The sequence below is a fragment of the Brienomyrus brachyistius genome, unplaced genomic scaffold (assembly GCF_023856365.1).
Source record: "Brienomyrus brachyistius isolate T26 unplaced genomic scaffold, BBRACH_0.4 scaffold76, whole genome shotgun sequence".
Lineage (NCBI taxonomy): Eukaryota > Metazoa > Chordata > Actinopteri > Osteoglossiformes > Mormyridae > Brienomyrus > Brienomyrus brachyistius.
Genome location: NW_026042351.1, coordinates 762,473 through 789,024, shown reverse-complemented (window position 1 = coordinate 789,024; position 26,552 = coordinate 762,473). Strand labels below are relative to the sequence as shown.

General features: G+C 48.4%; 1 protein-coding gene across 25 annotated transcripts in view; it reads left to right on the top strand.

Moving 5' to 3' along the window:
- LOC125726780 (NACHT, LRR and PYD domains-containing protein 3-like) overlaps positions 1-26,552 on the top strand; it is a 189,224-nt gene that overhangs the window by 26,303 nt on the left and 136,369 nt on the right. For 20 of the 25 annotated variants that reach the window (XM_049003240.1, XM_049003244.1, XM_049003236.1 and 17 more), the window contains 8 exons: positions 5,426-5,489; positions 5,673-5,901; positions 6,531-8,250; positions 11,526-11,699; positions 12,350-12,523; positions 12,871-13,044; positions 25,497-25,670; positions 25,785-25,831. In XM_049003240.1, coding sequence (XP_048859197.1) covers positions 5,426-5,489; positions 5,673-5,901; positions 6,531-8,250; positions 11,526-11,699; positions 12,350-12,523; positions 12,871-13,044; positions 25,497-25,670; positions 25,785-25,831 — 2,756 coding nt within the window. The other 5 variants (XM_049003263.1, XM_049003264.1, XM_049003245.1 and 2 more) reach the window with 5 other exon arrangements.

The following is a 26,552-nucleotide window of genomic DNA, read 5'->3' as shown; positions in this document are numbered from 1 at the left end:
AGCTCCTGTACCGCAGCTCGGTGACTAAGGCGAATTCTGCGGTTGTATCAAGCTCAGGTGCTGAGCAGCCAACGATACTCCGTCCTAAGTCTGTCAGCACAGCATATGGTTCATTGTCTCCACCTAGTATCACCTGTCTAGGCGCCAGCGATCCTGAACAGTTGTACCCAATTAAGAGTCAAACATCACAGCTGAGGAGGGGTGGTATCTTATCAGTTATTGCAGCAAGGTGAGTCCAGCGTTTAGCAGTTTCGTGCGTTGGAATGTGATCACGATTGAGAGGTATGCAGTCTTTGGTGTATGCAGGAGGGAGATCAATGTGCACCAATGAATTGTAACCCCTTACACAGAGTCCTGATACTCTCTCACTCTTCATCACCATATTCTCTCCCAACATGGTGGTGAGTTTCAGCTGCACTGGGTAAGTGTCCATTTGTAATTCATTGCTCACCTCTTTGTCAGTGAAAGTGCTGTCACTGTGCGTGTCTGATAAAGCATATGCAAGTTGTTCCTTTGCTGGATCTTTGACACAGGATACCCACACAGGTACAATCATGGAGGTGCTATGTGACTGTTCTTGACTGGTGGCATTAAGTGACATAGCAGCTGTACTTTCCTTACATTGCTTGTAGCTCTGATTATATCAGGCACCGGTTGGTCTTCCATTCTTCTCACAGCTGTAATCATGAAGACTAGTGGGGTGCCTTCTCCTGCATACCTCACAGCTATGGCGACGACGGCATTCCTTTGCACAGTGACCTGGTTTTAAACAAGCATAGCACAGCTTATTGTCCTTTACATATGAACTTCGGTTCTCAGGAGACATTTTCATAAGACCAGGACATCTGTGGAGTTGATGCTTGTTACACTGGCATCAGATGCATGGAGCCCATACTCTGTCGTTAGTTGATGTCTCTTTATCCCTGCCAACAGTGGCTTGAGTGCTGAGAACATTAGCCCTGTTTCTTTTAGGTTCCCTTGTAATTATTTTATCCTGGTGTGAATCCACTGAGTGAAGTGCATGTAGGCAGGTGACAGGATTGCATGCAATTTCTGCCTCAATTGATATGAATCTGGCAAAGTCTTGGAAAGATGGGAATTCGCCACCTTCCATGAGGGCTACCGTAACCCGACGATTCCAGCGCAATGCTAACTAGTCAGGTAGCTTCTGAATTAATGTTTGATTTTCCCACAGTCACTCAGTATGTCTAGGCCCTTTGCATGAGGCATAGTTTGCAAACAGACATTTAAAAATCAGAAAATGTCTGTAACCCTTCGGCATCTTTGGACCGTATTTGTGGCCATTTTGAGAGCCTCTCCGGAAATGCCCTTTGGATGATGAATGGCTGACCGTATGGCTGACCGTATGGCTGACCGTATCGCTGACCGTATCGCTGACCATATGGCTGACCGTATGGCTGACCGTATGGCTGACCGTATCGCTGACCGTATGGCTGACTGTATCACTGACCGTATGGCTGACCGCATCGCTGACCGTATGGCTGACTGTAACGCTGACCATATGGCTGACCGTATGGCTGACCACATCGCTGACCGTATGGCTGACTGTATCACTGACCGTATCGCTGACCGTATGGCTGACCGTATGGCTGACCGTATGGCTGACCGTATCGCTGACCATATGGCTGACCGTATGGCTGACCGTATCGCTGACCGTATGGCTGACTGTATCACTGACCGTATGGCTGACCGCATCGCTGACCGTATGGCTGACTGTATCACTGACCGTATGGCTGACCGTATGGCTGACCGCATCGCTGACCGTATGGCTGACTGTATCACTGACCGTATGGCTGACCCTATGGCTGACCGTATGGCTGACCGCATCGCTGACCATCTCGCTGACCATATGGCTGACCGCATGGCTGACCGTATCACTGACCGTATCACTTACCGTATGGCTGACCATATCACTGACTGTATCACTGACCGTATGGCTGACCGTATGGCTGACCGTATCACTGACCGTATGGCTGACCGTATGGCTGACCGTAACGCTGACCGTATCACTGACCGTATGGCTGACCGTATCGCTGACCATATCGCTGACCGTATGGCTGACCGTATGGCTGACCGTATCGCTGACCGTAACGCTGACCGTATGGCTGACTGTATGGCTGATCGTATGGCTGACCGTATGGCTGACCATATGGCTGACCGTATCACTGATCGTATCGCTGACCGTATCACTGACCATATCGCTGACCGTATGGCTGACCGTTTAGCTGACCGTATCGCTGACCATATCGCTGACCGTATGGCTGACCGTATCGCTGACCGTATCACTGACCGTATCACTGACCATATCGCTGACCGTATCACTGACCATATCGCTGACCGTATGGCTGATAAGCTTATTCCAAGCATCTTTGCATGCCTCATCATCACTTCGGTAGAACGTGCCCTCAAGACATTTATGAGCAGGACCACTGATATATTTCTTAAGGTAATACAGCTTATCTGCTGAAGAGATACCTGTTCTCTGAATGAGTACATAAAGGATGCCTTCCATTCAATAAAATGAATTGGATCCCCGTTAAACACAGCAGGCTCTGGCATTGGGAGCCTGTTAACGGCTTTGCTGTTCTGAATAGCTTGAGCCAGGTAAGACACATCAGTGAGGGATGGTGTTGTGACATCATGTGAAGGCTGATGTCTGTCATAGGTGCTTTGTAGTCAAACTTAAAGGTCTGGCCATCCATCCATCCATCCATCCATCCATCCATTTTCCAAACCGCTTATCCTACTGGGTGGTGGGGGGTCCGGAGCCTGTCCCGGAAACAATGGGCACGAGGCAGGGAACAACCCAGGATGGGGGGCCACCCCATCGCAGGGCACGCTCACACACCATTGACTCTCACACGCACACCTACGGGCAATTTAGCAAGTCCAATTAGCCTCAGCATGTTTTTGGACTGTGGGGGAAACCGGAGTACCTGGAGGAAACCCCACGACGACATGGGGAGAACATGCAAACTCCACACACATGTGACCCAGGCGGAGACTGCATGCGCAACTTCCTTCACTGCTGTGATCCCTGAAGCGGTTAGTATTCTGTAATAAAGTAGGACATTCCAGAGGGAGTGGCGCACGCTGATGACATCATTTACATTATGTCCACTGGAATGGAGAACAGGTGCAGGATGATGACATGTTTAATGTTTCGTCATATTTAGGCAGCAGTATTGCCCCAGCTAGTGAGGACCCGGGGACCAGCTGGTACAGAAGCGGGGGGGCAGGGATGTGGGAAACAAGCTGATAGGCGCCCCCCCCCCCGTCTGACGCTCCCTGCTCACCCACGAGTCCCAGGCCGGCGTGGCTGTGGGCCAGTCGCTCACAGAGCAGGCGGCTCCATTGATAAGCAAAGCAGAGCCGTATCGAGGGGTGGGGTAGCGGGGGGGGGGGGGGGCCCGAGAAACCGCCTCTGCTGCCGCCTGCGCAGCCCGAGCAGCCGCCCTCTTTGCCTGCAGCTCCCGAGCGGGCGCCCCCTCCGCCTGCAGCTCCCGAGCGGCCGCCCTCTTTGCCTGCAGCTCCCGAGCGGGCGCCCCCTCCGCCTGCAGCTCCCGAGCGGCCGCCCTCTTTGCCTGCAGCTCCCGAGCTGCCTCCCCCTCCGCCTGCAGCTCCCGAGCGGGCGCCCCCTCCGCCTGCAGCTCCCGAGCGGGCGCCCCCTCCGCCTGCAGCTACCGAGCGGGCGCCCCCTCCGCCTGCGCAGCCCGAGCGGCCGCCCCCTCCGCCTGCAGCTCCCGAGCGGCCGCCCCCTCCGCCTGCAGCTCCCGAGCGGGCGCCCCCTCCGCCTGCAGCTACCGAGCGGGCGCTCCCTCTGCCTGCAGCTCCTGCGCCCACGCCCGAGGCGCTCCCTCTGCCAGTGACTGTGCCCCTTGTGACTCCCGTTCCTTGCCCCATGCCGGTCCCTTCTGCCCCAGACCCGATCCTGGTGACTCCTCTGTCCTCGCCCCGGCGAGCTTGACCCCCCACCAAGGGTCCTTAATTCTGTGTCCTGTAAGGGGAGAGGACACAGACGCAGGGCTGGGGTCCCACCCACCCTGCCCCCTGGCTCACCCTCCCTTGCCTGCGCTGGGGCTTGGTCGACGCCTGCAGGTCCTCGCCCTCCGGGTTGGCTGTTGCCTGCGGGTCCCCCTCCGCAGCCTCGTTGCCCTGTCTTGCTCCCCACTCTGGTGCCCGGTCAGTCGCCTGCGGTTCCCTCCACTCCGGCGCATCGGAGGACGTCGCCGCCTGCTGCGGCTCCCCCCCTCTCCTTGCCCTCGCCTAGGTCCCCTCCAGCTCCTTCGTCCCCTTCCCTGGGTCTCCCTCCACCTCCCTCCTCTGCCCCTCCGTCAGTGCCTCGCCCTGCCTCCTCTGCTGCTCTGAGGTCCCCTCCTGTTCCGGCCTCCCGGCCGCCTGCGGCCCCTCTGACGGCCACCCGTTGCCCGCTGGGGCTCCCTCGGACTCCCCTTGGTTCCCCCTCCTTCTCTCCCTACTCCCCTGCCTGTCTCCCTCCTTCGTTTGCTCCTCCTCCCGGCTTTGTCTCTCCTGTCTCCCTTCCTCGTCCCTTTGTTCCTCCTCCGTTCACTCCTGGTCCTTTTGTCCAGCCTGTTCCCGCTGTGTCTCCTTTCCTAGTCTGTCTGCCCTCCCTGTCCTTTATCAGGTTTTGTCCTACTTCTTGTCTCTGTGCCTGTTTTGTTCTTCTTTTCCAGGTCCCGTTTCCCTCGTCTCGTCCGTCGCCTCCTCTGAGGGGGGGGGGTCTGTCATACCCGGCTCGTACGATCCTCGTGTGTGCCACGCCCCCCTGATTATCCACGTCTGCTTCCCGGATCGTACCCACCTGTGTCCGATTATTTTCAATCAGTCCTGTCTATTTGAGTCCATGTCTTGCCCTGGTTCCTGGTCTGTCACTGATGTTAGTTGGCATCTGGTGTTTCCTGCCCTTAGTCCTGTGATTAAACCCCGTTTCCCCCTTATTCTACCGGCCTGCCTGATCCTTGCCTGCCTGCCTGTCCGTGCACCTTCCCCGTTCACCGGCGATCTTAACATTGGGATTTTGTACCACTAACTTTTCCAGCCTCCTATTGCTCCCGTCCCAACTTTTTTGAGATATGTTGCTGTCATGAAATTCAAAATGAGCCAATATTTTTCATGAAATAGCAAAATGTCTCAGTTTAAACATCTGATATGTTTTCTATACTTTGTTATGAATATAATACAGGTTTATGAGATTTCCATATCATTACATTCTGTTTTTATTTACAATTTGCACAGTGTCCCAACTTTTTGGAATTGGTGTTGTAATATACCACTGTGTTATTCTTTATCTGCAGTAACAGCAATTTTAATGGGGAACTTTTCAGCCTTTCTGTTACATTTGTATAGATGAATTGAGGTCTTTATGTTTCTGCCTAATTCACAGAGACCAAATGGAAGATTGCAGTTCAGATCTACATGATAAATCGGGTTTATCATCCATATTGAAGGTTTGTATTTATTGCTGATATATATTTTCTTGGCTGTTATGTGAATTAGCTTATATTTTATACAGCTGCATAATAATAAATTCATCATCTTAAAGAAAATATGTTTTAAACTATGATTCACAAGTGAAACTCTGAAAAGGTTTGGTGTAAGTAGCAATAATTAACTCTGACTGTTTATTTTAGTCGCTAGAGGAAAAAGCCATGAAGTTCCTAAAGGAGGAACTGAAGACGTTTGTGAGGCACCTAGATCAGAATTACCCAGAATGCTCTGAGCCTCAGCTGGAGGAGGACAATGACCTGGACTGTGATGGTCAGATGCAGAAGACCAGTGTTAGAGAGGTAGCTCTGAAGATCACACTGTACATCCTGAGGACCATGAAGCAAAATGATCTTGCTGACATGCTGGACAAGAGTAAGAACTTTATAATATTATGTACATGTACAATATTGTGTAAACGTCTTAGGCAGTCAAAGAAAAGGATGTTTAAATGGTCTTTATGTTGGTGTAGAACTACTATAATATGTATGTCAAAGTGTGTTTGCCATTTCAGAACCTCTCCCAAAATCAACCTAATATTTACAGAAATCGTGCAGTATATCCCTGTATTTTTTTACTTGACCACTAACACACCTCATGTGGCTGATCAATATCTCATTGAGTTTTAAACTTATTTAATTAACTTATGAAGTGAGCTGGTGGTGAAATTTAACAAATACATGGACTGGCTGTGGTGCCCCTGAGGAGAGATTTGGGAAATTAAAAGGGGTTTTGTGTGTTTTTTGGTTCTGAGCAGATATACACTTACTACCCAGATAAATGGCTTTAAACATTTCCTTTGGCTGCCTAAGGCTTATTCACGGTCCTGTATGCGGTGTTCCAGTAAAATACACATGATAAAACTTTCAGTTTCACATTCACAGTCACAGGGAAATATCAGGATATGTATGTGCAAAAAAGTGTGTTTTTGGAAAATATTCTTCCTCTCATATGGGTCAGGATCACGGTGAGAATTAGTGCATTTTCCTCTCATTTCTTTTCAGGACAGCTCATGCTGCAACATCAACAGGAAATGAAATGTAAACTTAAGAAGCAATTTGAGTGTGTATTTGAAGGGAAAGCTAAGGAAGGACAGCCAACACTTCTCAGTGAGATTTACACAGAACTCTACATAACTGAAGGTGGGACTGGAGCAGTCAATGATGAACATGAAGTGAGACAGATTGAAACAGCATCCAAGAAAAGGCGAACAGAAGATACTACAGTCAAGTGCAATGATATATTTAAACCCTTATGTGGGCGTGAGACACCGATCAGAACTGTACTCACTAAAGGGGTGGCAGGTATCGGAAAAACAGTCTCTGTGCAGAAATTTATTCTCGACTGGGCAGAAGGAAAAGCAAACCAGGATGTTCACTTCATATTTGCTCTTCCTTTCCGGGACCTGAATTTGATTAAGGGTGAATACAGTCTCATTGAACTGCTTTGCCACTTTGTCCCAGAACTGAAATCATTTCAATCCACTGAGCTGTTTAGGTACAAAGTCTTGTTCATCTTTGATGGTCTGGACGAGTGTCGCCTTCCTTTCAATTTTCAGAACAATGAGAGCTGGTTTGATGTAACAAAGAAAACATCACTGGATGTGCTGTTGACTAACCTCATTAAGGGGAATCTGCTCCCATCCGCTCTCCTCTGGATAACCTCCCGGCCAGCAGCAGCCAATCAGATACCTCCTGAGTGTGTCCACCAGGTGACAGAGATACGAGGGTTCAGTGATGCCCAGAAGGAGGAGTATTTCAGGAGGAGATTTAGGGATCAGAGCGTGGCCAGCAGGATTATCACACATGTGAAATCATCAAGGAGCCTCTTCATCATGTGCCACATTCCTGTGTTCTGCTGGATTTCAGCCACTGTGCTTAAGAGGTTTTTTAGTGAGACTGACAGGGGAGAAATTCCAAGGACTCTGACTGAAATGTACACACACTTCCTGATCTTTCAGACAAGTTTAAAAAATGACAAGTATATGAAAAAACAAGAAACTAAGTTTAAAGAATACAGCAAGGAATTCCTTTTAAAACTTGGTAAACTTGCTTTTAACAACCTTGAGAAAGGCAATCTCATATTTTATGAACAAGATCTGACAGGGAATGGCATTGATGTCACTGAAACTTCAATTTACTCTGGAGTGTGCACAGAAGTCTTTAAAGAGGAGTATGGGTTGTACCAGGAGAAGGTGTACTGCTTTGTGCATCTGAGCATCCAGGAGTATCTCGCTGCTTTATATGTGTTTCTGTCAAACTCATCAGCTGACCTGCTGAAGACTGCAGTGAATGAGGCATTAGAGAGCAAGAATGGACACTTGGACCTCTACCTCCGCTTCCTCCTGGGCCTCTCAACAGACTCCAGTAAGACTCTGTTACAAAGGCTACTGGGGCCAACAGAAACCTGCTCACAAACCATTAAGGAAATAGCCCAATACATCAAGGAGAAAATACAGGAGAATTTATCTCCAGAAAGGATCATCAACCTGTTCCACTGTCTGACTGAACTGGGTGACAATTCTCTAGTAGAGGAAGTACAAAGATACCTGAATTCAGGAAACATTTCAGCAGATGACCTCTCACCTGCACAGTATTCAGCTCTGGCCTTTGTGATGCTGATGTCAGATGAGGAGCTGGATGTGTTTGATCTGAAAAAATACATCAGATCAGATGAAGAGCACTGCAGGCTGCTGCCTGTGGTCAAGAACTCCAGGACGGCTCTGTAAGTGACGTGGGGATGGGAAATCATGTCTGGTCTGGCAGTAATACACGAATATTGTTTGAAATGTGTAATATATATTATATATTTCTCCTCATGGATTAATAACTGGGTTTTATTTTGATAATCACAGCTATAGCTGTTTGTATAGCAGTAGCTAATCTTGACCACAGCCTTTATAATGACTGAAGGTAGTGATGTCACTTTTTGTTTGTTACTACGTTTCCATTCCCATCCAGTCTGCCTTCTGATCACAGCACAGCATCCTAACCTGCTATAGAAACAGTGAGGGCTCTTTATCCACAGGGTGTATCAGTGGTATGTGAGTGTTATTGTCAGCAGGCGTGTTCATGTGATGGAGCCCAGAGCTGGGAGCTTCCGTATGACTGCTGTCTCTGGCTGCTCACTGGCGCCCTCTGCTGGCCTCAGCTGCACCTGGCTGAGGATGTGAGTCCGGCAGAGATAGATAAACATTGCTTTAAATATTAAATTAATATATATATATATATATATATATATATATATATATATATATATATATAAAATTTATTTCCCCTCTTTTAACAACAAGGTTCCTTTTTAATCTAGTTTATATTAACTGAAGGTAGTGATGTAGTAAAAACAAAAAAGACAAGATTTCCACGACCATCCTTTGTGTAACAAATAACCAAAGATACAGCATCATGCAGAATGGTCCAGTTTTCATTAATAGTGGGAAAACCACTCATATTCGTTTCAGTTCTGGATACTGTAGGAAGCATTTCTGTAAATACTGGGTGTTGTGCGTGACTCTTTGGGCTCGGACTCTGTGTCCATGAGCGGAAGGTTGCTGGTTCAGATCTCATTTTGAGTCCCCCCCCCCCCCCACCAAACACTGAATGCAATTTCAGTTCAGTTCAGTTTTATTTATATAGTGTGTTTTCACAACATTACATCATCTCAAAGCACTTTACAGAATCCCTGCCCAAAGCCCCCAGTGAGCAAGTCAGAGGGGACAGTGGCAAGGAAAATTACCCTAGAAAGAAGAATCCTTGGGAGGAACCAGACTCAAAGGGGGAGCCCATCCTCCAGGGGGCAGCAGAGGAAGCCCTAACCCTAACCAGACTCAAAGGGGGAGCCCATCCTCCAGGGGGCAGCAGAGGAGCCCTAACCCTAACCAGACTGAAAGGGGGAGCCCATCCTCCAGGGGGCAGCAGAGGAAGTCAAATGATCAAGATGGCAAAGTCCTAATTCACATTATCCCAATTTTAACATTTCAGTCACAAAGCGGGGGGCAGGGAGGTGATGACAGGCAAGTGCTGGAGCTGCTTCAGATGGGGGGGCGAACAGTAGTACGGCAGCAGGGTAAACAGGGAAGATGTCACAGGCAGAAGGGTGAGCAGGCCGGAAGGACTCACAGGTAGTGGAGACCTGCAGCAGGGTAGACAGGATATCTTAAAAATGTGGGGTCTCCAGGCAGCACAGCCAGGGGGAGTAGGAGAAATAAAATGTGCAGTTAGCCAAAGTAGGGGAGACTAGAGGCAGTGCAAACAGTTAGGTGAGTGCAGTATGTAAGCTCCGGCAGATATGGCAATGGCAGCATAAGTAGGAGGGAGAGGCAGGTGGGAACGCAGGCATGGGGAGTCCCTGAATGTCAGCACTCCAATTCCACAAGGGGGTGTGAAGCTTCTTTAATCTGCACCGCTTCTGTTTATCAAACTCGTCCAAAGTAAATTTCCTCATCGCCATCGTACATGAAGGTAAAACAGTTTCCAATCAGGGGCATAGCACTCTATCTTAGGTTTTCTCTGGCCTTTAGTGCTGTCCAGAAAGACACAGATCTGCTCAAGAGAGTAAACCTTGGTCCTACCTACAGGGGTGCTGGAGTCCATGGAGGCCTGTGAGTCCAAGTCATCAGCCAAACTCTCTACGTCCTCATGATCTTTATCAGAATCCAGTAAGTGCAGGTCCAGCTCAGGCTCGGGATGTTCCGCTGCGGTGTGTCTACAGGTGGATCAGTGCCGGACTCAGCGGGAGCGGAGTCACTCACCGCGCCGCCGCCAGCGGGCCCTGCTGCGTCCGGCCCGGGCTCCTCTGTCAGCCCGCCATCCCGGCGTGGCTCGGGAGCGGGGGTGGGGGCAGTGACTACGGGCAGGGGGGGCTCGTCCTCCCGGTCCCCACGGTCTGAGTCCAAGTCCGTTACTACAGTATCGGCGCCCCCGCGGTGCTCGGTGTCCCGCACCAGCACCGGGGCCTCGCGCCCCTCCTCGCGCTCCCCCGGGGGGAGCTCCCCTCGTGGGCAGGCCTGCCGCACATGCCCAAAACCACCGGCCGCGAGCAGACAGTCCTCCACCGAGACGGCGGGTCAGGGACACACTTAAAGCCGTGCCTGAGACTCAGACACAAAAAACTGAGTTGGGAAGCTCAAAATTCCCACCAGGAAGCTGCACTTGAATGACTGACATTCTGGCTGCTGACTCAGAGATAGAAGTTGGTGATGTGACAATACTGAACTTACAAGAATGGCGAACGCATGGTTACTGCAAGGGGCAATGCTTGTGAAATTCTGCGCAATGTTTCTTTTTAACTGCTTCAGAATCTTTGGCTAGAAAGCTGAACTGAAAGCAAATCATGAATCCTTCTGTTATCTTGCTTTGTATGTAGCCTAAGCGCGTTTCCTCAGCAAAGACGATAATCGCCGGTTAGTCACTGTCAGATATCGACACCGGGATACTTGTCTGATTACGCTCATTACCGATAATATCGTCATGTCACCCAGACGTAATTGGTGATTTGACATGTTCCCAGGTATAACAATACAGAGAGAAAAAGGATTTTACTCATGGGATCAGGAATCCAAGTGCCAGTTGCTGCTGCATTAGCTGCTGGGAATGTTCACATCTCCTCCTTTCAGTGATACGTGTCGAGTGTAGGGACACCTGGCAGAAAGATGGCTAAGGACTGCACTGGAAGCACTGGTCTGACTGTTATGGGAGGTTCACGTCCATCTTGCTGTTGTGTTCCTATATATTCCTGTATATTCTGTGATTTTTGGCTGTAGCTTCTACTTAATGTTTTTACCTCTAGTTTTGAGCAAAGATGCACTGACTCACAATTAGTGATCATATGACTGCAGCAGATTGTCAGGACGCACAGAACACTCTGCAGACTATAATTCATTTTGAAGTGTAAGCTGTGCTGCTAATTATACTGAAAACAAATGCTTATTGTAATGCTTTGTATTTTACTAATGTGTAGGATGTGTATATGTCTGTGTCTTAAAGTGTTTTCTGTTTCAGGCTGAACAGCTGTGATCTCATAGATAAACACTGTGAAGTGCTGTCTTCAGCTCTCAGATCAAACTCTTCCCCCCTGAGAGAGCTGGACCTGAGTGACAATAACCTGAAGGATTCAGGAGTGAAGCTGCTCTCTGCTGCACTGGGGGATTTACACTGTAAACTGGAGATATTGAGGTCAGTATTACTGGGTATTCTACACTCTAAACTGGAGATACTGAGGCCAGTACTGCTGGGTATTCCACATTGTAAACTGGGGATACTGAGGTCAGTACTACTAGATATTCCACACTGTAAACTGGGGATACTGAGGCCAGTATTGTGTGGTGGCTGCTCTTTGCTGTACTGTAGGATCTCAGCTGTAAACTGGAGAAGCTGCAGTGAGTACAGAATATGCATTTTGCACAAAAGTAACTGGACAGCAAGAAAACCAACAATGCCTTTCAGCAGTTACATAATAAACAAGCACAAACAGCTTCTGTTTTCTTCTACTACTTCCTTATATCCCACAATCTTATCAGCCCTCGATCCATGCTAGAAATAATTAAGCAGTGAAGCAGGAAATATCCATTCAACCATATAATCCATGCAAAACATTTGTGTTGGTTAGCAAAGTTAACGGCACTGTTACAGATAAACATGTTGACTTTAACGTGTTATGGACAAAAAAATAATGGACACTAAACAGAATCGGAATGATTGTTAAAATGATTTTTAATAATTTAATTGTTTTCTGAAAATCCATTATGTCATGGTCCCTATTCTCCTCATTTGAATACAGTGCTGCAATGTAAAAAGTGGATTTAAAAGTGTTTAATTTTTTTAAGGGTGGGCCGGTGTGAACTCACAGAGAAATGCTGTGAGGCACTGGCTTCAGCTCTCAGATCAAACTCCTCACCCCTGAGAGAGCTGGACCTGAGTGACAATGACCTGCAGGACTCAGGAGTGAAGCTGCTCTCTGTTGGACTGGAGGACTTACACTGTAAACTGGAGATACTGAGGTCAGTCTGACTGGGTATTCCACACTGTAAACTGGAGATACTAAGGTCAGTATTACTGGGTATTCCACACTATAAAGAGGAGATAGTGAGCAATTAGCTAAGGGAAAGAGAGGAGGAGTTCTGCCTTGTCTAGTGTTAACAGCAATATTACAGTTAAACATGCTGACTTTAACGTGTTATGGAAAAAAAAATAATGGACACCAAACAGAATCGGGATGATTGTGAGAATGATTTTTAGTAATTTAATTCTTTTCTGAAAATCCATTATGTCATGGTCCCTATTCTCCTCATTTGAATACAGTGCTGCAGTGTAAAAAGTGGATTTAAAAGTGTTTCATTTTTTTAAGGGTGGGCCGGTGTGAACTCACAGAGAAATGCTGTGAGGCACTGGCTTCAGCTCTCAGATCAAACTCCTCACCCCTGAGAGAGCTGGACCTGAGTGACAATGACCTGCAGGACTCAGGAGTGAAGCTGCTTTCTGCTGGACTGGGGGACTTACACTGTAAACTGGAGATACTGAGGTCAGTCTGACTGGGTATTCCACACTGTAAACTGGAGTTACTGAGGTCAGTATTACTGGGTATTCCATACTGTAAACTGTGGGTAGTGAGGTGAGTATTACTGGGTATTTCACACTGTACGCTGGAGATAATAAGGTGGAACATAGCTAGTGATTTCAAAATAAAGCAGGAGTATCAAAGTCTGCAGGTTGACTTAAAAAATAACATTAGACTCGCTACAGTAAGTGGAATGTCGAATGGAAGGATAACATTGAAAGTTTCTTCCAATATTTTAACTCCAAAAGAGCTCTAAAAGCTGAAATCACTGATCTGCAGGATAGTAAGGGCCTTATAATTGAAAATTAAAATTTATATAGTAAATGAGTTTAATGATTATTTTACACGGGTGTTGACAGTAGAGGACATGATTAACTTACCACCATTTAGTACAAATACAGTGTCGTATATAAACAATATACAGTCCCTCCACAATTATTGGCCCCCTTGTAAAGATTTGTAAAAAGGGTTAGAAAAAAATCCACCTTTTGGCGAAGCAGCTTCATCTCACACTGAAAAAAAATGAGAAAAATCCAACCTTTCATTGAAATAAATTTATTCAAAGAAAAACAAATCCTTCATCAAAAACTAATTATTTTCAAGAAAAACACATGTGCCACGATTATTGGCAGCCCTGCTTTTAATACTCTGTACAACCTCCCTTTGCCAGTATAACAGCACTGAGTCTCCTATAACATTTTATAAGGTTGGATAATACAGAGCAGGGCATCTGAGACCATTCCTCTTTACAGAATCTCTCCAGATCACCCAGGGTCTGAGGCCCTCTCTTGTACACTCTCCTCTTCAGCTCAGCCCACAGGTTTTCAGTGGGGTTCAGGTCAGGGGACTGAGATGGCCATGGCAGAAGCTTGATTCTGCTGTCAGCTGACCATTTTAATGTTTATTTGGACATGTGCTTAGGATCACCGTCCTGCTGGAAGATCCAATGAAGGCCCAGTTTTTGTTTCCTGGCAGCGGCAGCCAAATTTTGATATAAAATGTCCTGGTATTTCATGGACCCCATAGTGCCATGTACCCTAACGAGGTTTCCAGGGTTTTTGGAGGAAAATCAGCTTCACAACATCACAGAACCTCCACCATATCTTACAGTTGGGATAAGGTTCATTTCATTATAACCATCCTTCTTTTTACGCTAAATCCACCTTGAATGTTTATTGCCACAAAAGCATTTTTGTTTAATCAGGTAGTTGAATTTGATTCCAGTCAATGTTGTATAATGTTTTGAAAACTCCTGGCACTAACATTTTAAGTAACTGACAGAAAAAGATTCTTTCTGTCATACCTTTCAAAACGTCCATACCTCAATCCCCTCATAAGTATGTCTGCTAGTTGGAGTCGAAGGTGCAGTATAATCCCGTTATAATGGACTCTATAACAGACGAGGACTGCCGGTTGTGCACCTTTAATTACATGCAGAAAAAGCATCGGATATAGCGGACTTGCATATAATGCAGTGTGTGTGAGAGTGTCTGTGGCAGGGTACGCATGTGTGAGAGTGTCTTCGGCAGGGTACGTGTGTGTGAGAGTGTCTGTGGCAGAGTATGTGTGTGTGAGAGTGTCTGTGGCAGAGTATGTGTGTGTGCGTGTGTCTGTGACAGGGTACGCGTGTGTGAGAGTGTCTGCGACAGGGTACGTGTGTGTGAGCGTGTTTGTGACAGGGTACGTGTGTGTGAGAGTGTCTGCGATAGGGTACGTGTGTGTGAGAGTGTCTGCGACAGGGTACGTGTGTGTGAGAGTGTCTGCGACAGGGTACGCGTGTGTGAGAGCGTCTTCGGCAGGGTACATGTGTGTGAGCGTATCTGTGACAGGGTACGTGTGTGTGAGAGTGTCTGCGACAGGGTTCGTGTGTGTGAGCGTGTTTGTGACAGGGTACGTGTGTGTGAGAGTGTCTGCGACAGGCTACGTGTGTGTGAGAGTGTCTGTGACAGGGTACACGTGTGTGAGAGTGTCTGCGGCAGGGTACGCGTGTGTGAGAGTGTCTGCGACAGGGTACGTGTGTGTGAGAGTGTCTGCGGCAGGGTACGTGTGTCTGAGCGTGTTTGTGACAGGGTACGTGTGTGTGAGAGTGTCTGCGACAGGGTACGTGTGTGTGAGAGTGTCTGCGGCATGGTACGCGTCTGTGAGAGTGTCTGCGACAGGGTACGTGTGTGTGAGCGTGTTTGTGACAGGGTACGTGTGTGTGAGAGTGTCTGCGATAGGGTACGTGTGTGTGAGAGTGTCTGCGACAGGGTACGTGTGTGTGAGAGTGTCTGCGACAGGGTACGCGTGTGTGAGAGCGTCTGTGGCAGGGTACGCGTGTGTGAGAGTGTCTGCGGCAGGGTACGCGTCTGTGAGAGTGTCTGCGACAGGGTACGCGTGTGTGAGAGCGTCTGCGACAGGGTACGCGTGTGTGAGAGCGTCTGCGACAGGGTACGTGTGTGTGAGAGTGTCTGCGACAGGGTACGCGTGTGTGAGAGCGTCTGCGGCAGGGTACGTGTGTGTGAGAGTGTCTGCGACAGGGTACGTGTGTGTGAGAGTGTCTGCGACAGGGTACGCGTGTGTGAGAGCGTCTGCGGCAGGGTACGCGTGTGTGAGAGTGTCTGCGGCAGGGTACACGTGTGTGAGAGTGTCTGTGGCAGGGTACGCGTGTGTGAGAGTGTCTGCGACAGGGTACGTGTGTGTGAGAGTGTCTGCGACAGGGTACGCGTGTGTGAGAGCGTCTGCGGCAGGGTACGCGTGTGTGAGAGTGTCTGCCGCAGGGTACGTGTGTGTGAGAGTGTCTGCCGCAGGGTACGCGTGTGTGAGAGCGTCTGTGGCAGGGTACGCGTGTGTGAGAGTGTCTGCGACAGGGTACGTGTGTGTGAGAGTGTCTGCGACAGGGTACGCGTGTGTGAGAGCGTCTGCGGCAGGGTACGCGTGTGTGAGAGTGTCTGCCGCAGGGTATGTGTGTGTGAGAGTGTCTGTGACACCCCACCCCCAGTGCATTAGGTGACCTGCCCCACCCAGAGGCACAGGGGAAAAGAACCACTCCCCCAAAATAGGGGCTAGTGGAAGTGGCAGGACTGGGGGGCGAGTGAAGTCAGTATTTAATGTGAGTCGTAGAGGGGAGAGGAAAAGAAAAGGAGAAAAATGCAAAGAAGGAAAAAAAACAAAGTCAGGATTGTATTTATATATGATGGTTGTGGATGATAGGAGCCGTAATTGTCAATAAGAAATTAGTGAATAAAAAATGATCACACATATACACTGCTCAAAAAAATTAAAGGAACACTGAAAACACATCAGGTATCAATGGGGAAAATATATATATATACTGAAGTAGACTGGGTAATGTGTTAGGAATGAAAGGATGCCACATCGTTTAATGGAAATGAAATTTCCATGAAAACCTACAGAGGGCTGAATTCAGAGACACCCCCGAAAATCTAAGTGAAAAATGATGCAGCAGGCTAGTCCATTTTGCTGAAATTTCATTACAGTAACAGTATCATACTCAGTAGTTTGTATGGTCCCCACGTGGTTGTATGCATGCTTGACAATGTCGGGGCATGGTCCTAATGAGACCACAGATGGTGTCCTGGGGGATCTCCTCTCAGATCTGGACCAGGGTATCACTGAGCTTCTGGACAGTCTGAGGTGCAACCTGGTGGCATCGAATGGACGAAACATAATGTCCGTGGGGGGCAGTCAATGGTATCAATTTCTTCATCCTCCAGGAACTGCCTACATGCTCTTGCCACATGAGGCTGGGCATTGTCGTGCACCAGGAGGAACCCAGGACTCACTGCACCAGCATAGGGTCTGACAATGGGTTCAAGAAATTTCATCCTGATACCAAATGGCAGTCAAGGTGCCGTTGTCTAGCCTGTAGAGGACTGTGCGTCCCTCCATGGATATGCCTCCCCAGACCATCACTGACCCACCACCAAACCGGTCATGCTGAACAATGCTGCAGGCAGCATAACGTTCTCCATGGCTTCTCCAGACCCTTTCATGTCTGTCACATGTGCTCAGGGTGAACCTGCTCTCATCTGTGAAAAGCACAGGGTGCCAGTGGCAGACCTGCAAATTCTGGTATTCTATGGAAAATGCCAGTCGAGCTCCATGGTGCTGGGCAGTGAGCACAGGGCCCACTAGAGGACGTTGGACCCTCAATCCAACATCCTGAAGTCTGTCTCTGAGAACACAATTAGAAACATTCACACCAGTGGCCTGATGGAGGTCATTTTGTAGGGCTCCAGCAGTGTTCATCCTGTTCCTCCTTGCACAAAGGAGCAGATACTGGTCCTGCTGATGGGTTAAGGACCTTCTACGGCCCTGTCAGCTCTCCTTGAGTATCTGCCTGTCTCCTGGAATCTCCTCCATGCCCTTGAGACTGTGCTGGGAGACACAGCAAACCTTCTGGTAATGGCATGTATTGATGCGCCATCCTGGAGGAGTTGGACTACCTGTGCAACCTCTGTAGGGTCCAGGCATCGCCTCATGCTACCAGTAGTGACACTGACCGTCGCCAAATGCAAAACTAGTGAAAAAACTGTCAGAAAAGTTGAGGAGGGAAAAATGCCAGTGGCCCCCACCTGTTAAACCATTCCTGTTTTGGGGGTCGTCTCATTGTTGCCCCTCTAGTTCACCTGTTGATAATTTCATTAACACCAAAGCAGCTGAAACTGATTAACAACCCCCTCCGCTACTTAACTGACCTGATCAATATCCCAGAAGTTTAAAAGACTTGATGCTATACTCTGATTAAAAAGTGTTCCTTCAATTTTTTTGAGCAGTGTATATTAATACATACATATATATGTCCATACCTACACGAACACACTTTCATACATATCTGTAATTATTGAAACATACAATACATGAATCAAACAGTAATAATAATAATTAATAAAAATAACAGCAAAAAAGTAAGGGGGGGGGGGGGCGGGCATTGAGGTAGCTTTTATCCACAAAATAGTTTGCTGCAAACATCAGCAAGCACACATCCATCTATCCATCCATTTTACAAACCACTTATCCTACTGGGTCGCAGGGGATATGGAGCCTATCCCGGAAGCAATAGACAAGAGGTAGGGAACAACCCAGGATGGGGGGCCAGCCCATCGCAGGGGACATTCACACACCAGTCACTCACGCATGCACACCTACGGGCAATTTAGCAACTCCAATTAGCCTCAGCATGTTTTTGGACTGTGGGGGGAAACCGGAGTACCCGGAGGAAACCCTATGACGACATGGGGAGAACATGCAAACTCCACACACATGTGACCCAGGCGGAGACTCGAACGGGGTCCCAGAGGGGTTAGGCAACAGTGCTAACCACTGCACCACCCTCTGCAAACATACAAACAACCAGAATTCCAGAAAAGTTCTTTAAATTTGAATGAAATAACAAATAAAACACTTTCAAAACAGCCTATATTTTATTCACAACAGAACATAGATAATATAACAAATGTTCAAACTGGGAAATTGTACACCTTTATCCAGTAAATGAGCTCATTTCAAATTTGATGCCTGCTACATGTCCCAAAAAAGTCGGGAGTCGGGACTTACAGGGACAACAAATGCCTGAAAAAGCAAGAAAGTTTAAAAAGATTCAGCTGGGAAAACATCTAGCAACTAATTAAGTTAATTGATATCAGGTCTGTAACCTGATTAGCATTAAAAGGGATGTCAGAGAGGCAGAGTCTCTCAGAAGTAAAGATGGGCAGAGGCTCTCCAATCTGTGAAAGAGTGTATAAAATGATTGTGGGATACTTTAAAAACAATGTTCCTCAACGTGAAATTGCAAAGGATTTGCAAATCTCATCATGTACAGTGCATAACATCATCAAAAGATTGAGAGAAACTGGAGATATCTCTGTGCGTAAGGGACATGGCCGAAGACCTGTATTGGATGCCCGTGGTCTTCGGACCCTCAGACGACTCTGCATCACTCATCGGCATGATTGTGTCAATGACATTACTAAATGGGCCCAGGAATACTTCCAGAAAGCACAGTCGGTAAACACAATCCGCCGTGCCATCTGCAGATGCCAGCTAAAGCTCTATCATGCAAAAAGGAAGCCATATCTGAACATGGTCCAGAAGCGCCGTCGTGTCCTGTGGGCCAAGACTCATTTGAAATGGACTGTTTCAAAGTGGGAAAGTGTTCTGTGGTCAGACGAGTCCAAATGTGACATTCTTGTTGGTAATGAAGGGCGCCGTGTCCTCCGGGCTAAAGAGGAGGGAGACCTTCCAGCGTGTTATCAGCGTTCAGTTCAAAAGCCAGCATCTCTGATGGTATGGGGGTGCATAAGTGCATACGGTATGGGCAGCTTGCATGTTTTGGAAGGAACTATGAATGCTGAAAGGTATATAAAGGTTTTAGAGCAACACATGCTCCCCTCCAGAGGACGTCTGTTTCAGGGAAGGCCTTGTGTATTTCAGCAGGACAATGCAAAACCAAATACTGCAGATATTACAACAGCATGGCTTCGTCGGAGAAGAGTCCGGGTGCTGAATTGGCCTGTCTGCAGTCCAGATCTTTCACCTATAGAGAACATACAGTAATTACCTGTGACACCCATGGTGCACTGTGAGCAGGTATACAGGCCCACAGAGCATGCAGATAATTATCTGTGACACCCACTGTACACTGTGAGCAGGTATACAGGCCCACAGAGCATGCAGATAATTATCTGTGACACCCATGGTGCACTGTGAGGAGGTATACAGGCCCACAGAGCATGCAGATAATTATCTGTGACACCCACTGTACACTGTGAGGAGGTATACAGGCCAACAGAGCATGCAGATAATTATCTGTGACACCCACTGTACACTGTGAGCAGGTATACAGGCCAACAGAGCATGCAGATAATTATCTGTGACACCCACTGTACACTGTGAGCAGGTATACAGGCCAACAGAGCATGCAGATAATTATCTGTGACACCCATTGTACACTGTGAGCAGGTATACAGGCCCACAGAGCATGCAGATAATTACCTGTGACACCCATTGTACACTGTGAGCAGGTATACAGGCCAACAGAGCATGCAGATAATTATCTGTGACACCCATTGTACACTGTGAGCAGGTATACAGGCCCACAGAGCATGCAGATAATTATCTGTGACACCCATTGTACACTGTGAGCAGGTATACAGGCCCACAGAGCATGCAGATAATTATCTGTGACACCCATTGTACACTGTGAGCAGGTATACAGGCCAACAGAGCATGCAGATAATTATCTGTGACACCCATTGTACACTGTGAGCAGGTATACAGGCCAACAGAGCATGCAGATAATTATCTGTGACACCCATTGTACACTGTGAGCAGGTATACAGGCCCACAGAGCATGCAGATAATTATCTGTGACACCCATTGTACACTGTGAGCAGGTATACAGGCCAACAGAGCATGCAGATAATTATCTGTGACACCCATTGTATACTGTGAGCAGGTATACAAGCCAACAGAGCATGCAGATAATTATCTGTGACACCCCTTGTACACTGTGAGCAGGTATACAAGCCAACAGAGCATGCAGATAATTATCTGTGACACCCATTGTACACTGTGAGCAGGTATACAGGCCAACAGAGCATGCAGATAATTATCTGTGACACCCATTGTATACTGTGAGCAGGTATACAAGCCAACAGAGCATGCAGATAATTATCTGTGACACCCCTTGTACACTGTGAGAAGGTATCAGTACTGACTACTTTTTATATTGAGTCACATGTTTTATGTGAATTACTTTGTACTGAACTGAAGGCCAGTATTTGTCACTGTGAATATGTTGTTGCAGACGTCCATCCAGAAATCAGAGCTGGGGGAAAGATAAGGTCCTTATTCCAATTAATTTTTGGTACAAATATCAATGTGTCTGTCACAGATGGAGGATTATATATTCTAGAGGTTTCTTTTTATTTTTAAGTTGCAGAATGTTGTCTCATCTGAGGAGGATTCAGTGTATTATGTGTGAGGTCCATTTTGGTTTTGATGCTGGATTCAGTTAGTAAATATTAGAAAAATTGCATATTCTCAACTCGTATTTATGGATTAAGTCTTCGAATGTCATGAAATGACTGTTACTGAAAAGGAAGTGGAGATGTGTAATCCCTTTCTGTTCCCGTGAGTGATAGTGAATAGTGATATTGTGAAGTAGGAAGTCCAGATTATTCCAGATTGGCGTGTATTTACAGGCTCTGAGAGTACAGTTAGTGATTTTAATGGCTTTCCTCTGGGCTGTCAGTGCTGTGGAAATGGCAGCACTGTGTTGTTAAAGCAGTTTTGTTTCTTTAATGACATTTTGAGTAAGTCTGCATGTCTGAGATTTTTACAGTACAGCTGCTCCTGCTGTAACCATGAGCTGCTGTTACTGCTGTAGTGTGACCATTTAGTTAAGTCTTGCAGTTGATTTGCTAAGTAATAATTAAGAAAAATGAGCTTGTAATCCACCTTGAGATTTATTTTTCTGTAATGTGGAATGTTTGATGTTGCGCTTTTGTTTTTCCAGCAAAAATGTGACATTAATGAGTTAAGAGTTTGAAAGAATTTTTCTGAAATTATTCTGGACGAGTAATTTTATTTTTATTGATTTATGTGGGAGACTCATCTATTGTTTTGAATAAGGGGGTGTAGTTGAGGGTAACCAAGTCAGACAGCCTGTGGGAGATGTAGACACCCAGGTACCGGATATTTCCATTGTGAAATGGACCATCCTGATCAGCTGATTTCCAGGCATCTTCAGACAGTGAGAATATTATGGGTTTTTTTTCCAGTTTATTGTGTAGTTTGATATATTTTGAAAAGGTATTAATAAAATTAAAATTTCATATATTGAGGGTTTCGTAAAAACAGCAAGATATCATCTGCATAGAGATTAATTTTGTGTTGTTATTCTCACGGGAGATCGGCAGCGATCGCGAGCAGAGCGGCGATCGTGCGGAAGGAGCAGGCAGGCAAGCGGGATACGGGAAAACGGGGGTTTATTCGGGGAAACCGGAGCAGGACGGGAAACAGACATTGACAACATCAATGACGGACGAAGGACTCAGGTAAGACACGGACTGAAATAGACAGGACTGAGCAAATGAACTGGATACAGCTGGGTACAATCGGGAGAAAACACGTGGGTAATCAGGGGGCGTGGCACACAGGAGGAGCGGACGAGCCGGGCATGACAGAACCCCCCCCCAAAGGCGCGCTTCTCCGGGCGCGCCAAGGAAGGGGGCGACGGACGGGACACGGGAACCGGGACCTGGAGCAAAAAAACAGAACCATCAACGAGAGACGGGAAACAGGACCGAGGCACAGAACAGGGCAAGCGACAGGACATGAGACAGGAGCTGACAAAGGGCCGGGAAGGCAGAGAGACAGATCAGGAAGGGAGACACAGCGGGAACAGGAGGAACAAAAGGACCAGGAACGAAGGGAACAGAGGAGGACGAGGAGCAGAGACGGGAGGAACAAAGCGAGGGGGAGCAGAGACAGGCGGGACCAAGAAAGGGGAAGCAAACGAAGGAGGGACCTGGGCAGGAGAGAAGGGAGAGAAGGCGGGGGAACAAAGGGGAGCCCGAGGGAGCCCCAGCGGGCGACGGGCGGCAGCCGGAGGGGCCGCAGACGGCCGGGAGGCCGGAGCTGGAGGGGACCGAGAAGGGGCCGAGGAGACAGGGCGAGGGACCCGCGGAGGGGCCAGGGAGGGAGCAGGAGGGAGCACCGGGGAAGGGGACGAGGGAGCAGGAGGGGCCCACGGCGAAGGCCCGGAGGAGGGGGGAGCCGCAGCAGGCGGCGACGTCCGGTGGAGGGCCGGAGGTAGGGGCCCCGCAGGCAACCGAGGAGCCGCCGTCGGGGAGCCCGCCGGCGACCGACCAGGCACCGGAGGGGGGAGCGAGGCAGGGCGACGAGGCACCGGAGAAGGACCCGCAGGCGACAGCCGACCCGGAGGGCCAGGAACCGCAGGTGCCAACTGAGCCCCAGCGCAGGCGAGGCAGGGCGAGCCAGGGGGCAGGGCGGGCGGGACCCTAACCCTGCGTCTGTGTCCCCTTCCCCTGCAGGACACAGACAGGCCGAACTTAGGTCAGAGTCGACGTCGCCAGGGCGAGGGACAAGGGGTCCCAAGTTCTGTCCCCGAGGGGTCCCATTCCAGCTCCTCCACCTCCAGAGAGGGAGGAGCTGCGGTGGAGTCTTCGGGGACCTCCTCGGGAACCGGGGCCAAGGGACTTGGAGCTGCTGCAGGCGGAGGGGGCGCCTCGGGAGCTGCTGCAGGCGGAGGGGGCGCCTCGGGAGCTGCTGCAGGCGGAGGGGGCGCCGGGACAGGAACGGGAGCTGCTGCAGGCGGAGGGGGCGCCTGCCCGGGAGCTGCAGGTTGCTGCAGTGGGGGCGCCTGCCCGGGAGCTGCAGGTTGCTGCAGTGGGGGCGCCTGCCCGGGAGCTGCAGCAGGCGAAGGGGGCAGCGAAGGCGGCTGCGCAGGCGGCGGCGGCTGCACGGGAGCGGGGTCCGCCGGCAATGGCGGGTAGCGAAGGCGGCTGCGCAGGCAGCGGCGGTAGCGAAGGCGGCTGCGCAGGCAGCGGCGGCCACACGGGAGCGGGGTCCGCCGGCAGTGGCGGCCGCACGGGAGCGGAGTCCGCCGGCAGCAACGGAGGGAGGTCCTCCGTACTGGCGATCGCCGGTCTCCTCCTTCTCCCTCGCTGGCGCCTGGCGGTGGCGGGAGGCGGCGCGATGTCCGTGAAAACGGATGGCGGAAGAAAGGCTTCCGGCTCCGGGTAAGGGTAGAGGAAGGGCTCCTCGTCCTCGTCCTCACTGGAGAGCCAGTACTTCCACGCGGGATCGGGGTCGCGTGTGGTCGGCCCCCGGGCTGGAGGTAGGGCGGGTACCTCCCTCTCGTCCTCCGTCGGGAGCCAAAGCCTGGAGAGCGAGCAGGCGCCGAGACGGATCGTCCCCTGCGGGACTCTCCGTCTCCTCCGCTTCTTTTTGTGGTCCGTCATTCTGTCACGATCGGGGTGTAGCAGACGGGCGATCGTGCGGGTAAGGAGCAGGCAGCGAAGCGGGATACGGGAAAACGGGGGTTTATTCGGGGAAACCGGAGCAGGACGGGAAACAGACATTGACAACATCAATGACGGACGAAGGACTCAGGTAAGACACGGACTGAAATAGACAGGACTGAGCAAATGAACTGGATACAGCTGGGTACAATCGGGAGAAAACACGTGGGTAATCAGGGGGCGTGGCACACAGGAGGAGCGGACAAGCCGGGCATGACAGTTATTAGTATGAATTCCATTTATTTCACTGTTCTGTCGTATTGCTGCCACAATTGTTTCTATGAAGATGGCAAACAGTGAAGGAGAGAGTGGGCATGCAGGCCGTCTTCCCCGTCGGAGTGTGAATGCAGGTGATGTGATCCCATCTGTGACACTGCAGCTTTGGGTGAGGTGTACAGTATTTTAACCCAGTGGGTGAACGACTCTCCGAAGCCAAATCTATGCAATGTATTAAAGAGGAATGTCAAACTGACTGTCAGATGCCGTTTCTGCATCTAATGATGTAATCATGGTTTTAGTATGGGTATGCTGAGCAGTATGGACTAAATTAAATAATCTTTGGATGTTGTCCGAGGCATGTCTTGTCTTGAAAATCATTACAAAAGCTCTCGCCACTCAGTTACAGACAGTCATTCCTACTATAATCCATCCTGATCAGACAGATTTCATCAAGTTATTCATTAATGAGAGTGGCGGGTAACTGGAGGGTTGTGTTGGGTCTTTATCAGGTCTCAATAACACTGTAATGGCGGGTAACTGGAGGGTTGTGTTGGGTCTTTATCAGGTCTCAATAACACTGTAATGGCCGGTAACTGGAGGGTTGTGTTTGGTCTTTATCAGGTTTCAATAACACTGTAATGGCCTATACATTTCTGCAGGGTAACCATCCGGTCTGGCGATTGGTTGTTAGGCATTTGGTTGAGGACCTTATGGAGTTCTTTTGATGTTAATGATGCATCAAGCAGAGGTGGAGATTTCAGGTCCAGGGAGTACAAATCCAGACCAAGATTTTGTTTCAACAAACCAGTTGAGTCTCTGTGACTGTGACTCTTTATATTCATCTGGTTGGTTGAAACAAAATCTTGGTTTGGATTTGTACTCTCTGGACCTGAAATCTCCACCTCTGGCATCAAGGGCATTTGCTGTTTCATTGGTTAATATGGGTAAGTCTAGATTATTTTTAAATGATTCTATATCAACTGGATCTGGTTCTGAGAAGTATAGGTTCTTATAAAATGTTCAAAAGATGTTAATTTTGCGTGATTATTGAAATATTTATTAGAGGAGTCACTTTTGCTTAAAAGTAATGCTTGTAATGGTCAGGTGATCTTATTTATTGTAGATTTTTTTCCCATCTTTCTGCAGACTGTCAGGCTGTAGAGTCACAGAAGAAGGCTGTTCTTCCCTGGCTTCAGCTCTGAGGTCAAACCCCTCACACCTGAGAGAGCTGGACCTGAGCTACAATCACCCAGGAGACTCAGGAGTGAAGCTGCTCTCTGCTGTACTGGAGGATCCCAGCTGTAAACTGGAGAAGCTGCAGTGAGTACAGAGTGTGTGTCTGACACGCTACAGATACTTATGCATGTATGTGAAGAAGAGGCACCAATAAATAAATGGATACAGCAGTACTATGTCATTCTGCTTCTCCTGTAGTGTGGATCACGGTGGAGAGTGCAGGACCAGACCAGGCTTACAGAAATGTAAGTGTCTTTGCATGTTTTTATTAATAATACAATGAATACTACTGTATGTTATGGTTGTATTCACACAATTGTTGTGATGAGTGGCTTTTTGCACTGTGTGTAGATGGATTTCCATGTTTGTGTTTAGGTGAGTTTCATGTCATTTTAGACAAACATCCAAACGCGAAACAAAAAATCAAAATCATCACCAAAACACTATCAATTAATTTAATCGGTTTTTAAAATATTTTTTGCAAATGCTTTATAGCTGCTTGTATTATCTTCGTGTTTGTGTGGGAGTGTAGGATGGTTAAATATATTCTGAATTAGTTATACATATTTAATTTCACAAAAAAAGAATCCTTTGCATTTGTTCTTTTTGCGGATGCCGTGAGTGTATGTGTTTTCTGTGAGAGATTCGTTAGTATTGTCCTAAGGAGGCACCTGTAGGCAGTGAGACCGGACTCTCTCCTCAAGTGCAAAATGTGAATTTGCATTTTTACAAGGTGGTTCTGGAACATTCCTTAAAATTCATGAGAGAATATTACTGATTGGTCACTGAATCCCTTAAACCAGGGGAGCCCAAATCCAGTCCTGGAGGGCCAGAGTCCTGCACATTTTTGGGTTTCCCCTCATTTAACACACCTGATTCATCTCCTTGTGCTAATAACCACACAGCTCTTGAGCTGAATTATTTATGGTGGAACAGGGAAAGAACTTTGCTACACAGGGCACCGGC